Source organism: Leptonotus elevatus, chromosome 7, assembly GCF_054856555.1.
Source record: "Leptonotus elevatus isolate MCC_2025b chromosome 7, RoL_Lele_1.0, whole genome shotgun sequence".
NCBI lineage: Eukaryota > Metazoa > Chordata > Actinopteri > Syngnathiformes > Syngnathidae > Leptonotus > Leptonotus elevatus.
The window spans coordinates 16,626,442-16,642,894 of record NC_141245.1 but is presented as its reverse complement, the minus strand read 5'-3'; the positions used below and the strand labels follow the sequence as shown (position 1 = coordinate 16,642,894).

At 40.8% G+C, this 16,453-nt stretch overlaps 1 protein-coding gene across 2 annotated transcripts in view; it reads left to right on the top strand.

Annotated features, from left to right (window-relative positions):
- rsrc1 (arginine/serine-rich coiled-coil 1) overlaps positions 1 to 16,453 on the top strand; it is a 127,758-nt gene that overhangs the window by 50,079 nt on the left and 61,226 nt on the right. For both annotated transcript variants that reach the window (XM_086081051.1, XM_086081052.1), the window contains exons 5-6: positions 1,192 to 1,228; positions 16,278 to 16,326. In XM_086081051.1, the coding sequence (XP_085937177.1) occupies positions 1,192 to 1,228; positions 16,278 to 16,326 (86 nt within the window). The remainder of the gene's footprint in view (positions 1 to 1,191; positions 1,229 to 16,277; positions 16,327 to 16,453) is intronic.

Sequence of the window (16,453 nt, the reverse complement as noted above, 5' to 3'; positions counted from 1 at the left end):
AGTATGTAATTTTAGAGATGGTATAGATTTACACTGTGATGCTGCTGCCTGCATTAGCAACTGAAGCCTGTCGATAAGCCTTCTCCTCTCTTCATGCGCGGACACACATACACACACACGAGTTGTCAGTAATGGGGACCAGAGTTGGTCGGGGGTGCTGGGATCGGAGGCTGTTTGTATTCTCTTGATCTTTTGATTTCCACTGCTGCAAATTTGAAATATGCCAAAATTGCATCTATTATTTACTGCCAATTTGCCTTTCCCTCCCCCAACCTCCCACACACACACATTTCCCGACTTGCCATTCTATCGCTTACACTGTTTATTCTACATACTGTTAATTATTATTTATTAATAATAATTATAAGCATAATTATAATCTTTACATGGTTAGCAGCTTGCCATTGTTTCGACTAGAAACACAAATAGACAACAAAGGCAGACTTCTTCTACCCTTTAATGCAGTGCTTTTAATTATTTTGTTACGCCAGAAATATATAAATAGTATTATAAGTCTAAGATATTGTTAGAAGCACACCTCTGCATAACATTTTATCCTTAAAGGAAAAAAAAAGGGAAACAAGTATTGATTGAACTTACAACAGAAAACCTTTGTTAACATTGTGTTTTAGTCTGAAACAAAAGATTTGAAGTGCATCAATTTGCCTGAAATTTAAAATAAATAAATGAGAGCACCACTGACATCTACTGGAAAGGATGTGCAATTACACTTCATTCTACTATTGCCAAAATAAAATAAAGTTTCTCTGGGTCATTTTGCTAAATGGATTAAAAACGGGTGGATTTTGCTGCTTAATTCATGTTCCACAAACACAATACCATGTTTAGACTAGTGGGGCTGCATATAACATATTATTGAAAAGACAATTTTAGAGTTGACTTTCACTTTATTTGAAAAAAAAAGAAAAAAAGTTGATCTGCTGGAATTAGTGAATCTGCAAGATGGAGTGCACTACTTGCCTGCACCCAGCAGAGGCACTGTTGAGTCCATCTCAACTGCCCTGCTATGTAAAGAAGAGCAACGTGATGTCAGCTATGGAAAGTTGCGCTACATCCACACAGTAGCATTACTCTGCTAAATAGAGCTCAACGCAATCATTCATGAAAAAGGTGATCATTTTGTGTCAGTGAACTTTACTTATAGTTTGTAAATGTGCTTTTGTGTTGCAGGGATGCTGGACGCATGAAAGCATTATTGGAGCATCTGGTAAGTTCTTTTCAGTAACACATAAACTGCACATTGACATCTGCTTAATTAAAATGAAGTTGTTTAGTGCTAGACAGCGATAAAGCAATCCAACTTGAAATGACGACAATTAGAATAATCGTATCATTTAAATTGTCTTCAAGTCCCTTGAAAAACACATATGCACACACTGTCTTCACACACGCCGATGAACGCGAGAGCCTGCGCGAAACTCTCTCATGGGACGAAACCTGAAAATTTAATGTCTCTTTCTAGGCTTTCTTTCTTACTTGCTTTAATACGAGGTCATAGTGCCATGCAACAAAGTGAAAAGGTTCTCGTTCCTCTTTTTGGGCGGGAAAGAACCAAGGCTTTCTTTTTGGCCCCTTATTCCACAGGATGAATTATAGACGGGGGTCAGCGAGGGTCCTGGTTCTCGGCGGATGTCGCACGCCCTGGCCCCCTGCATACTAAACTATGCACATACACACATACCGACCACACTAGGCAAATGACCCTGAATATGCCACAATGATATCTGACCTCCACATTACCAGTTTATTCATTTTATTAATACTCATTGTAACTAATGATTAACCAATGTATTGTTGACGTATCCCTTTTACAAACCCCGATATGTTGAGGTTAATATACATCCTTGGACTTAGACTTGAGTGGACTTTCCTTCTTGATACCGAAACGGAAGTGTTTCATGACCACAATCCCTCATCAAGCATAATGTTTAGATTTCATAATACATCTCCAATGATGAGACAGATGGACATCAAAAGCAAGTTACAGAGCAGAGCAGATCTGAGCAGGTGGATGGCAATGTAGATAGCCAATAATGCAGTGCTCTATAAAAGGTCGTGTGAATAATTCAAGACAGGGTTGTATGCATTAACAATATTAATCACTTTGTGTATAGCGATAGTAAGCGAGCCTTCAGTGCACACAAGATGCACTCCGCTTAAATGACTACAGTACGTTAAAGCTATACTATACTATATATGCAGTTACTGAAAAGTATTTCACCTTATGTACACAGGTGAAGTCACACACTTATATTAATAATAATCATAATTATAATACAAATTATTATTATTTTTTTTATTCATTTATTTTTGCTTTACCTGATGCGGCCAATCTGCTTCACAGTTGAGAGATTCAGTTTGAATCTTGGTTTCTGGCCTTCTGATGTGCAGTTGTTTCTTCTCCCCAATGCCAGTTGTTGTATTTATTTGCATTTTTGCTTTATTCTGTATACTACTGGCAAAAAAAAACAACAACCTCCCAAATACAAATATCGTCATTTATAGCAGAGTGGTTCTCAACTGTCGTCACCCTTGGGCTGGCATTTTCATGTTGTTGCAAAGTTGCGACCTACTTTTGTAGAAGTTGAGAACACCAGGTTTTGTTTCAAGAGGAAATAAAATCCAAAATCGAGTTTACAATATGTTTTATGCACCCTCACTTTTATCTGAATTTGACCAGTCAGCCACTAACTCAAATGTGCACTGCCATCCAATAGTTGAACAGAGGTAATTACAATTAATTAACTAAGAATATATTGAGTTTGCTCATTTTGCTGCATGAAAAGATTCCGTTTTTTCATTAGATAATAAAAATTTCATTTCTTTAGGTACATGTTAAATATCGCAATAATATCAAAATCGCTATATTCAGCAACCATATCGCATGATTTTCCAATATCGCGCAGATCTAAAATCAACGTAGCTATTGCATATGTGCGCCTGGCTTGTGTGACTTAATTTCAACTATGTGCGCAGCTATATATACAGAATTGATAGGTAGACTCCAACGTTATTTATATAAGTCACTCACAAAAAGAGGAAGAGATAAAAAAGTGACTCTTTGAGTGTGGCTTAACACGTTTGGCAAAGGCTGATCTACAGTAAAGACAGTCATAAAGACCCTTTTTAAAACCTTAGACATCATGTACATTTTTGCTGTCTGTTACTCTCCTTTGTGTTTTTAAGGTGTATTCAAAGAGTGAGCAGTTTTACTTAACAGTATTTTTGTTTGATTGTGTTTAATTATGCAGAGGGTAACTTCTCTTAATAATTGTATGACATGAATGCTAATCTTATTGGTGATGAAAATATGTGCTTTGACCGTGTCAATCACAAGTTTTTAGTAGAGATCATATTCAATTGTATGTAAATTTGTAGTCTGTCTAATCGGATTTTTAACAAACAAAAGATCATGTGCAGCGGCAGCAGCAGCAGCAGCATCTGAGCCATCGTTGCTTCCTTGCAGGTGTTGGGTTTTATACACTTGAGTGTATTTTTAACATTACATTGCATTTTAACTTTACACACGCAGTGATAAAAGCACACATCCGCTCCTTTATCGCCGTATATTTCAGTGCAAAACGTCTCGAGGAATTCAACCCCAGCGACTGTGGCGTCGCGTTTGAATTTATGGGTGTGTTTATGCTTATAGGGAGATTGCACCCCGGCACTCGGCTGCCTGGGGAGCTCAGCGCTCTTGATTACGACTCGGGGGCCGGGAACAGTAAATAATGGAGCATGTTTTCCCCCCTGAGGAAGACTTGTAGAAGTGTTCAAAATGTTGTTCCCTCTCAGTCGCTCACATAAACATCCCAACAGATTTCCAAACAGGCATTTATGATTCTCTGCTGATGTACTGCTCTCCAGATGAGCGCGTCAACCCAACTAAGCCTAAGACATATTATTCTTTTAGATCCCTGTCTTGAAACTGTTGGAATAAAACCATCACTCTCTTTTATTAATCAATCTGTATTGTTTGAGCTTTCTTCTTAATAGCAGCCTTATTTTAGGAAGGCTTTATATAATGTTCAGGGATTTGTACGCCATCCAAGATGTTTGAATAGTTCAGCATGTCTTGGTTTTGATCAACCCCCCCCCCCTTTCCCTCATTGTTCATATGAAGGTTTTCATAATGAATTGTCTCAATGAGGAATGAGTTGGTGAAGACACTGTTTTATGAACATTTTAGCATTGCTGTCGTAGAAGCTTTGAGATGTTTATCACTGTATAATAAAACAGACATTTCATCAAGTTTTCCGCAAGACACTATTTTACATTCTCATAGATTTTGGTCAAATTAATTAATTTATGCAATTTATTATTTACCTAATTGCAATGTAGTGGTTGAAAGAGTAAAGTTTTTTTCCAGCCACGGTTTCCAGCCAGCCATAATGTGATGAAAAGTTGGAATTTTCATTCAAGATCAGTAAGAGAATTGGAACTAGTTGAAAAGACAGCTAGAGGTATCTGTTATTCAGTTTTGCTTTGTCAAAAACTACAGATATATCTGCAATGTCTTTTTGCCTAGGACAAATGATCTCACTTTTGTTATTCATGTATGGAGTTTTTCATTACAAATTCTGTATCTATTATTCAGTTGCATTATCCATTAGTGAATTATGGAATTGAATTGTTTATCAGTTACTTAACTCATTCAAACCCCAAAATTTATAAATATGTTTTTTTAATACTTTGTCCTTCACTCCCAAAACGTATTTGATGTTTTTTTATGCTTGAAAATACAGAAGCCTTTGATGCAGCTTCTGACCTGAAGAAATTGCTTAAAGCAATAGTAATAATTACAAAAAAACGCCAGCAGGTGACAGCAGAGTATAAGAGATCAGCCAGGGACATGTTGCAACACGCTCCGTGGTTCTTGCAAAATTTGTCAAAATCCAGTAAAACAGCCGAGAGAAAGGGGGATTGCTTCAGTGAAAATGGCTGGGAGTGAATTAATTAAGTTTGAAATATGTACGAAACCATTTTGACTACAGTAATTTCTGGACTATAAACCGCTACTTTTTTCCACTTGCATTCGACCCTGCGGCTAATGCAAAGGTGCGGCTTATCCATCAGATCACAAGGGGGCGCACTATAGAGCAAAACAAACCAAGTGAGCCCAAATACTGTAGGAGAGCGAGAGCGAAACAATTTGTGCCCTCATTATGGAAAAGAAAGTCGCGGCAACCCAGTGCGGTAACATTAAAACACCTGCGGTTTACAGTCGGGTGCTACTTTTATGTGTAACAAACTCGAGTATTCCCCAAATTTAGCTAGTGCGGCTTATAGTCAGGTGCGACTTATAGTCCAGACATTACTGCAGTCATAATTGTTGAGTCAATCCCTAATCTCGTTTCCTTGGATTTCTTTCCTCACTACCTGCCTGTCTCACACGCCCACTTGCAAAGCTTTTCTGAGCAAACGTGTAATCGGCTGGGTCGTACCGTATGGGAGGAGTTAAGGTAAACGAGATTGGTCTGTGCATTTCCTGTGTGCGTACGCTAGCTTCCATTCATACAAGATGCTTATCAAAATGATCGAATAGGCAGAGTGGAGCCTACAGAGAGGACTGCTTGAATAGGGTTTGTGGGTCTATATAAAATGTGACTTGAGATTACATTTGCTGTGCTTTGGCGCTTTATAAATACAATTTTATTCCTATGAAAATAGTCAAACGTTGCTGCCGTTAGGTGGGCAATTATAATTTGCATGTGAAGACATTTGTTGTCTTGTGTGTTTTGTTGTCATATCTCGACAGACCGCGTGAACGTGAGAGAACAAAGAGTAAAAAGAATGAAAATAATTGCTCCCAGTGCATCGCGTTAAACTGTGTGCTTTTGCACATGAGCAGTGAGGCAAGAGCACTTGAGTATGACTCCAATGATGCTTTGCTCTGTTCAGAACAAGAAAAGTCGTAGCGAAAGAGGTAGCCCGGCAGCTGCTAATCAGTCCATGCATTTTATAGAATGAAAAAAAAAAGACAAAAGGATGAAGTGTGAAAAAAAGCATGCCGCTTTATCCATACGTGTTACGACACGGCCTCGTCGTGATCGCAGGTTCACTTTGCAGCTCTGCTTCAGCACTCTGCTAGGCACACTGCCAGGGGACACATAGAGGTACAAGAGTAAGGAGGACAGTGGGGGGAGTGGGTATGGGATTTGGAAGACTTCTTGGTAGGAAGAAAGTATTCTGGAACAAGAGCACAAAACGCCTCCAAGGTTCAAACATTTTACACCTACAAAAGAAAACTCCAACAGGCAAGCTGAAAGGGGAACAAAAAGTGATACAATCCTACGCAAGGACAACAAATTATAACTGACACATTACTTTTTTTATTTTAATCACGCCATGGATTTTCACTAGGGCTGCAACTATTACAATGGAACTTCAAGTTATGAACTTAACTGATTATGTGTAACCTGAAATGTCCATTCGATTAATTTTTTTATAAATTTTTTTAAAAATGAAAAGAGGAGAAAAAGAAGTAAAACTTGTGATATCTTGTGATTTATAAATTAAAGTTTACCATTGAAATGAATGGGAAAGCAATTAATTCATTCCAGTCCCAAAATTAAGTTATTTATTTATTTATTCATTACCAGTGTGTGGTTAAAAATAAATGTAATGCAATATAGAAATAAGTGAAGGGGGGGGGGCGCTAAGGGGGGGGGGGGCGCTAAGGGGGGGGGGGGCGCTAAAACCCAGTAACCAGGTAAACGGTCTGTGCCTAATTATCTAAAGGTAAAAATCACTGCCTAATTTCTATAGCTATTCTATATTTCATACACAAGGCAACTCAATGTGCTTCACACACAAGACAAAACCTACAAACATCAACCGACACAACAGTGAACAACATTCAAAGGCAAAGTAGAAAAAAAAAACATCATTCATTTATAATTATACAATAATTAAAATAAAATAAAAACATGATTTTAAATATTTAAAATACCTTAATCAAAGGTAGGGTGTGGCTGGATTTAAAAACATTTACAGTCGGGGCTGACTTATTCCATCTGTGTGCAACATAACAGCTAAATTTAGCTTCACCATGTTTACTTTAAACTCTGGGCTCCACCAATTGACCCAAGTCTGCAGATCTCAAGAGCCCTATTGGGTTTATATTCAATCAGCATATCTTTAATGATAGCTAACGTTATGTAACACCTTTTATACCGTTTATAACAAATCACTGCTCTTTAAGTTTTCGTGTTTTTTTTCCCACAAAGCTGGTGTCAGGACACAGGCTTGTCATGCTTCTCACACCTGGCTGACTTGGGCCATGCTTGATGACGTCCCTCGGTGAGTTGAAGAGTTTACAGAGGCTGGTAGCCCGGTTGTCTTAATGACAGACAGCGACGGGCAGCTGCAGAAGGCGCTGACTTTGTGAGGGAATCCAAAATGGCAACACGCTGAGGTGACCCAGAGTGCAAGAAGGTAGAATTCGGGGATTTTGCAAAACCAACATCACATGTTGCACTGTTTTTTGGTGGTTTCCTTCCCTGCTAATATCATTGCAGATTATAAAGAGTCGAAGGCAGTTCTAGAGCGATAACAGAGATGAGAAGGGGTAGGAGGGGATTGGCTTTTGATAATCAGTAAACAGATTTCCATGCTTATTACACTAATGATTTCATGATATTTGATGTGTCGTTGGGGGGAGGGGGTGTAACGCGCGAGGGGGCAATGGGGGGTTTCTAATCTGGATGTCGCGGCTAAATGATGGAGTAATTTCAGTGACCCCCCCCCCCCCCCCCCAACCCACACACACAAACTTGGGGCAGGCCCGCATGTAATTGCATGTCATTCTGGCACACAAGCTGGGAGGCGTCAGAGCGCTACACACACGCACAACTTGTTTCTCCTTTGCATATACGCACACACGACTGTCTTCATCTTCATCATCTTTAGTGATCCTCCCCCCAAAAACTCCCTAAACAAAAGAACGATTGCATTAATTTTCAAATGATGACATTACATTAGGCGCAGCGGTGTCATATATCAAAAAGTGTTGAGAACTACTCCCTTACTGTATGTGCTTCATCTTAATGCTATCGCTGGATGTCAAGGGCATGGAGGAAATTAAATCGGAAAGTGCAGATAGACCAAAGAAGATATTATCTCTGGATGATTGCGGTTTTGATAGGTATTCCCGTGAATTTCATTTTCTCCGGATGGAGAGGAGATGAGTTAGCCCGCAGATTTGCTCATTTTTCTTCTACATGATTTATGTGAGTTGAGTGTAAACCCTCCCCCCTGCCCCCCGCCTTTCTCAAGAGCATATACATGCATGTGCACACACTCCTTTGAGTTGCATCTTGTTTGTAGCACTTTACAAGCGTATATATTCGTACTTTTCATGTAGCGGTGGGTTAGTAAACCGCAGTATGTTGCCGTTGTGTGTTAACACGTGTGTGTGTGTGTGTGTGTGTGTGTGTGTGTGTTTGTGGTGAGATAGCGGCACAGCGATCAGAGGAGGGAACCATTCCGTGGGAGGCGGGCGGGAGAGCATCATTACTCAGACTTGTTTACATTCTAAATACGTAATGAAATCTTGTTGGTAATAATGACGGGAATAAAAGTTTGGGAAATTGTAAAAGTGGTGAAGTTTGAGAAATGAGACCCGGCCCGTGAAATAGCATTTGGGGGCAGGAAACGACATTATTATGCACTGCTCCTGCCTGCCTGAGACATGAAGATGAACTGCTGGTGGGCCATAAAATGCTGTTAGCCCAGGCCTGAAGTATGGCACATTGTAAAAGAGCCCTGATGCCATATTGACAATATATATAAAAGTATAGCCATACACAACATTATTTTTCATATACGATGAGCTCAGAAACAGCAGCTTGGCTCGCACCATCCTCTCCCCCCATACATACAACTGATAGTTAGATTTTTTTTCCCCCCCTCCCTATAAAATATCTAAATAAACATATTGCTATGGAACCCATCTATGCCCTGATCTTATAGACCTTGATATTAAAAACAGAAATATTACATTTTCTTGGAGCTCTATTTTCTCCTGTCTTCTTTTGGCTATGGCGTATACGTTTGTCAGGGAGGAGGAAAACAAGGCAGAGGAAGGCCGTGTTGTATTATCCTATATAATGAGATGACTATTGAGTATCAGCTCCGCTATAAAGAGATATAACGTATGGGGCCTGTGGACCATTATTTTTCGTCAATAAGCAGTTGCAATATAGAAGTAATGTCAACATCAGTGGAGCATTAAGACTGATGTTACAGTAGATGTTATGATGAGCATTCTTTCCCTCAAACTTGTGATGAGCATAATAGTCATACCACCACAATCGGTTCCATTTCTCATTATTAGGAACCGTGGAATCATTGCTCTAACCAGTCTCCATTATAACTCTATATTAATTAACCCAGCATTTGTCCTATATCCCAGCAGACTATGAGAGAGAAGCAAGTTACTGTAAACCCAGTGTAAATAGGCCGTATATAGGAATAACAAAAATTAACAACCACATTCACGCTCACGGGCCATATAAAGCTTGCAAAATGACCCTAACGTGTATGTTTTTGGAATGTGGGAGGAAGCTGGAATACCGGGAGAAAACAAGGAAAACATGCAAATACTAAACAGGAGAGCCTGAGAGGAGATACAAAGGACAATTTTCTAATCCAATATTTGGGAGTCCACTGTAATGTTAATTCAAACTTTGAAAATTAAAAGGCCTTCAAAGCCTCCTCTCCACACTTTGAGAGTGAAGTTGGGCATGGATGATTTTGGTACGCTACGTGGCTGCTGTGGTATCTGATTATGTGAGGCCAGTACGAGTGCCGTCAACGCGTAGCCATGGGGCGGCATGGCTCTGTGGTAGCGTGGTCGCTTTGGGAACAATGAGGCCCTTTCCATGTCCATAAAAGTGTGAAGGAGCAACGTCGTTCAAACATCCTTCTTTAAAAAGTGGATGCCCCAGTCCTGTTAATACCAGCATTACCACTCAGGCTCCATTTTAATTATTCATGCATGACTCAGGGCCCGAGCCGAGTTCTTGCCCTGCACAAGGGAGAAGGAAGTCCGGTCGACTCGCGCTCGCCGACCTTACCGCAGTGTTGACGGACATACTTTGTTGAGCCTAAGTGCCCTGCGTCTGTCCCATTAGTCAAAAATAAACACAAGCCATTAGCCAAATAAATAAACCTCACTCGGCTGGGTAATAACAATGCTACGCTATGCATAACGAAGCGCGGCACGCAGGAAACGTCATCTATTTATAATGGAGAGCTGCTCCGAGTGGCTATTATTGTTATTATTAGGCCCGAGGCTGACCAGGCAAAGCAAAGCATGCTGGGTCGGCAGATGGACAAAGGCGGCAAAGAGCAGACGCAGAGAAGCAGAGGTGGAGTCAGTAAGCTGTCTTCCTAAAGTATTTGTAAAGGACCTCTGCCAAGGCCAATCGTTGCTTTTTTAGTTTTTTTCTAATTGACTTGCTCTTGTCCATCAGACTTACATGAAGCACATGCGGGGCTGCAACGCTGGATACTACTACTGTACAAGCAAACGAAAAATTCCTTTGACGGTCATCGAAAGACTGTTACTTTGGCTTTTTGTGATACTTCCAAAAGAAGGTGCAACATGAGTGGAGTATTAATCGAAGGCCAAGACAGAAGAATATAACAAGTGGCAAAATGGCCGCCCCATGAGATGGATAAAAATGCACTAATGCAATATTAATCAGAATACCGTGTTTAGAAGAGTGGGACCTCAGAACATATTATTCTAAAGAACATTTTTAGGCTGTCTTGTCCTTTAGCAATGTATTTCTCAGCTTCTTTGTGTGTTACTTATCATGTTCTACTTGTCACGTCTGCTATATTTCAAACTACACACAACACCTCTTGTGTTTGTTTGGGGTCTAATTGAGGAGGACGCTACTTTAGCTGCCTCTTTCTCTCTCACTCCGGCATCTGCCTCTGGGGAGCGCAATTAACGCCTCTTTATTGTTTACTAATGAATTACACAGAGAGGAGGGCGGCACACGTGTGTGAATCAGAGAGAAAGAATATGTCAGAGAGCAACACCGTAATGCCACGTGCAGCATCTCGGCGACATTATGTTTTGTGTTGTTAGACTTGTCTTTTACTATACTTGCTATGATAATTTGATAGTAATTAGCCTCGCTTACCCTCCATTTGGTACAATTGGCGGGAAACGCACACTTTTGCTCCAATTTTACTCTTCCACGATAAAAATCTAATAATTAGGGGTGTCAAAAAGTTATTTTAACGCCATGAATTTTTTTTAACGCGCGATTAATGACCGCCCCTTACTTGTAAAGCCTGTACTGGGGGTATTCCAGACGCAACGCAGCAGACACGTCCATGTCAAAATTTGGCAGTAATACATTTTATAATAATACATATATTTGTGGAGACTTGGGGTCAAGTTGTATTTTACAATTTTAAAAATGTGCAGAATTTTACAAGTTACTTCATGTTGAAGATTAGATAGCTCTCAACATGAAAAGAAAAATGCACTGAGCTGTCTTAGAAATGCATTTATGCCATCTGGTGGCACAAAAATGACCTCAACACAAATCAATATCAAACTCAGGACATGTTTTTAACTCAATTTTATAAATTATTACCGTATCAATGACTAAAAGATGCGGCCATATTTCTATAGGTTAACTCCCCTCCCCCCACCCCCCTGCCCCCCCCCCCCACACACACACACTTTTGTATTAACAGAACTTAATAAAAATATTTTATTTTACATTTAGAACAGATATAAAATTTGCGATTAATCGTGAGTTAACTATAGAGGTAATGCGATTAATTACGATTAAACATTTTAATCCCATGACACCCCTGCATGAATATATGCTGCTACCTGAATATGGTGAAATATGGTGATAAAATATTAAATTAATATACCCTGCTCCTTGTGATAATTTTTTTATGAGTATATATTGGATCAAATTGGCCATGTCATAGGTTTAGCTTCATTTAATGTGCAGCAACCCTATAATAAGAGTACAAATGTCTTTCCAATGTTCAGGATGACAGTGGTATTTTATTTTATTTTCATAAAACAGTGCTGTGAGGTGTTTGCACCGAAGGGCCAGTGTAAGGGAGTGCAAATTTTATTACACAGGAGGGCGTTGTAATAAACTGTAACTAAGATGATAGCACGGAATACATTTAAAAAAAGTTATTTATTAAAAAAAAAAAAAAAAAAAGTACAAGATACAACCTTCAGCTTTATCAATTGTGTTTTATGTACTGGATGTCTTATTTTTGGTGCTGTAAAGATGCTCATATGAGGCACAAAAAAAAAAGTCTGGGGGAATTGATAGATTGAATTGTGCATTCACATGTGGAGGTGTGTGCGAGTGGTTGAAGAATTCAAGCCTTCCTTTTCCCAGGCATAATAGCAATTGGTAATTGCAGCTGTCGAGCAGCGCCCGTCAACGTGGAGTGTGATGCGCAATGTCACCTGCTACAGGGGATACACTCGCACACACACACACACACGCACCACGTTAAGTGTGCCTTAATGTGAACTGCGTCTCGGATCCTGCAGCCTGACATCGCTGCATTAAAGCGGGTCATTATATTTCCCTGCCACCAGAAAGTGACGTTTTTACAAAGTGACAAGTTTACAGTTTGATAAATCAGATTTTTTTTTTTCTATGGGTGAGGAAGTGGTGTGCCAAGAGGGAAAGTAGTGGGAAGAAGAGCTTGGTTGTCTATGTAGGAGGAGAATTAGGGAGGAAGGGGGTGGGGGGGGCGTGGGGGAGGTTGCCTGTCAGTGACACCCCGGCCCCGCCGTCTAAATGATGCTCCCAGGCAGCGGTTTCAGATCCCATCCCCATTAGCATTTAATTTCTCTCTAATCCTACACACAGTTTCCGCCGCTGCATGGTAACGAGGGCCGCTTTTCCACCGCACCAAAAAGCCTGCAAGAGCAATCCTCCTCACCCCCGTCGTTTTTTTTTTTTTTTTTTTTTAATGGCTCCGTTCACAATCCTTACCATCATTCTTCCGTGACAATTAAGATCCTCAAATCTAATAGTGGAGATATTGGTATTACAGTGAGGTTGAAGGCGGGGCGGTGGGGACTGTGTCTCCCAACACAACTGTCAAAGCACAAACGGTCTCTCGCTAACATACGGCGAGCCAATAGGAAGTGTGGAGCGGCTGTGATCTTTTTCAAATGTGCTCTGCGCCCTGGTATCCCACTCTCCCAAGACTTGTTACAATACCTTTTGTTTTCTCTCTCGAAATTTCTCTTCATCTCTTCCTTATTGATCCTCCCTCGTGTATCCAGGATGCAGCTCTATTTAATTGTATTTTTTACATGAATAGATCCCCCCCCACACACACACACACTCTCTAGCAGGCAACACTGGCAACAGGGTAGAAGTTGTCCCCTGGTACTCGGCGAGGACAATTTAAGAGAGCGTTCCCGCTAATGGCCGCGGTTAAAGACAGTCTTGGGTAAAGCATAGCAGCACCAAGGGGGAGCGAGTAGCTTTCCAAGTAGATTACATAGATAAAAGTTGTGTCGGCTCGGGGCTTGTCTGTGCTGTCATGAACGGGCCTTTGTGACATGTCTCTGTGCTCTTGGTGGATTATTGTCAAGGATGGTGATGTGAAGAGTACAACTCAAGATTTTTTGTACTCCTTGTTAACTCTTTGACTGCCAGACGTTTTCAGAAAAGGGATGCCGCCAGTGCCAGCCGATTTAAGCATTTTGACTGATTTTCAAGGTCCACAGAAAATGTTCTGTTTGGACTATGGAAACACACGTACTACCAAATGAAAGATTGGACTTTCATCTTTCATCAGAAAAAAAGAGTTTGTTTCTACCTTATTCCGTTCTTTAGTAATCAACAATAGAAAATGGTTAGTTTGACCCAATTTCGCCTGTGTTGGACCAAAATACGGAGAAATCAAGCTTTTAGTGAAACGATATTATTTCATGCATTCTAGTGAATTTGACACTTCTTTTTGTCCATGAATGATGCCACAAACACCTAAATAGTGCTTTACTTCTATAAAACACTACCACCAAGAATGAAAAAGTGTTTTTTGATAGCAAAATACGTTTATTTACATTCAACAGTGTAACAATTTGACAACAATTTGGCAAACTATTTACAAATGTGTGCAACTGTGGTGCTATTTACAAATATGTGGATGTTTCAACGACAGTTTTTCTTTTTGTAACACTCTCCTGCGTGCAAAGAGACGTAACAGCATTTGCACAACAGATTGCCTCTTCGCGTGTGCCACTTTCTTGCAGGCCGTTTTTTTCCGGGGAATAGCAAGTATATACTGCAGTGTGTCATCAAGTCTAATATCAGGATCATGCTACGGTTACGTTACGGTGGTGTTACGTCTCGCTTCCCCGTGTCCTTCAGTTGCTATACCGGGTTGGTAGGAGATGTTCTGATCCATTTTATCCACTCCATTCATGGTGGCATCGTAGTCCAGAAACAGTGTCTTCTCCGTGATCAGACTGTACCCGCTCCTCCGATGAATATGCATTGGACTCGGGGTACTCTTCATTGTCCGATCGAATGTCCGCTTGTGCAGCTCCGCGTTTTCCGGCCTTAGCAGCGCTAGCAGCGCTAGCCGCGCTTTGCCGGTGGGGCTTACTACGTGTTCATAACAGTCACGTTGGCGTAGAGCTTCATCTTCATCATCATCATCAATCTGCATTGGTCGATGCCAACTCTCCATCGCCCGATCGAATGTCCGCTTGTGCAGAAGTACCCGGCCGGCTATTGTGCGCGTTTTCCGGCCTTAGCAGCGCTAGCCGCGCTAGCCGCGCGTAGCCGGTGAGGCTTACTACGTGATAGTAACAGGCCAAAGCTTCCAACTTTGGCGTAGAGCTCGTTGTCATCATCATCGTTGACATCAATGCGCTTTTTAGTATTGATTGATGCTTTCCGTCTTTGAAAAAAATGCTCAAGCGTGAGCTGCTTGTAACCGGTTGCTTGGTCTAGCCATTGTGGCTTGGATCAGCCATTGTCTCCTCAACACTCTAGCTCCGCCTCACGTCTTCTACTGACGCCCACGGTGGGCGGCCCATCCAACCTTGTGCAAAGAGAGTCATCGCTGCCCTCTAGGGGCCAAAACGAGTCTTTGACTAATCATATCTGCCTGATACTTTCAGCACAGCTGCCCAAGGCTTTCCTGCACCCGTTTTTGAAAAAAAAAAAAAAAAACATAGGGGACGTCTTTTAACGTCCTCGGCGCCCTTCCCTAGGTTTATGCTAAACGTTTTATAACGTTTATGGCAGTCAAAGAGTTAATGTAGGATTGGGAAAGGCAACCACAAATATAGATCGACACTAAATTTTGGGGCGCGAACCTTCGCCGACGGCTTTTCCATTCTACATACAAATCCATCCAATAATTACTCAATTATGCAATGGAATAATCGATAAAATAATCGATTCTAAAAAAGATTCAATAGTCAATGAATTGGAGGTAAATTACTAAATATGTGCATTTTATTTCTTGATTAACTGTGATTGTGGTTCTATGAAATTATCTCGGACATGTTTTTTTTGCGTGCTATGGTGTGAAAGTGATGGTTTTAATTGATATTGACTGTAAGAATCAAACGTTGCCCAGGGGTGGTCAGAGAATGACCAGGGTGGCCAGGGCCACCACCTTGCTCCGCCCCTGTATGGGAAATGATAAATGGATTACTTTTTATATAGCGCTTTACCTACACACTCTTAAAACAGTTGGGGCAAAAGAAATCCAAATATGGATAAAAAATGGACCGATCCAATTCATGGGTCAATTTGACCCAACTTTCTGGGTTGTTTTATACAAAATGGCCCAATTTTTTGACCCAAGTAAAGGATCTGACCTATATTTATAAGTTGTTTTATATTAAAAGACCCAGTTGACTCAAAGTTGGGTGAACTTGACCCAAGTAGAGGATCGACCATTTTTGACCCATAATTGGGTTACAAAGCCTCACATTCACCCATTCACACACACTCATTCATACACCACTAGTCGGCTGCCGCCATGCAGGGCGCAAACAGATCCACTGGGAGCAAATCAAAGGGGTTCAGTGTCTTGCTCAAGGACACTTTGACATGGTCACCTGGGGTGAGGATCGAACCCACAACTTCACGGATCGGAGACGACCGCTCTAAAGTCGGAAGTCTTCTTCAAAATGGCCCGTTGGCTAATTGGTTCACACTGTACATGATTTTTAACCCACTGATGTTTTTTTTTCTCTCTTACAGACACCAGCAGAGCAGGCTAAGGCTCGGATCCAGATGGTCCTGCAGGCAGGTAAGGTCCTCATTTGGTTTTCACTCATCTATGGCCCTGAATGTTTCAACGAAAGAACAAATTGCTGGCATCGGGCCAATTTTGTTTTTAGTTTGACTTTGTCCACAACTAGAAGTGTGGATTTTGT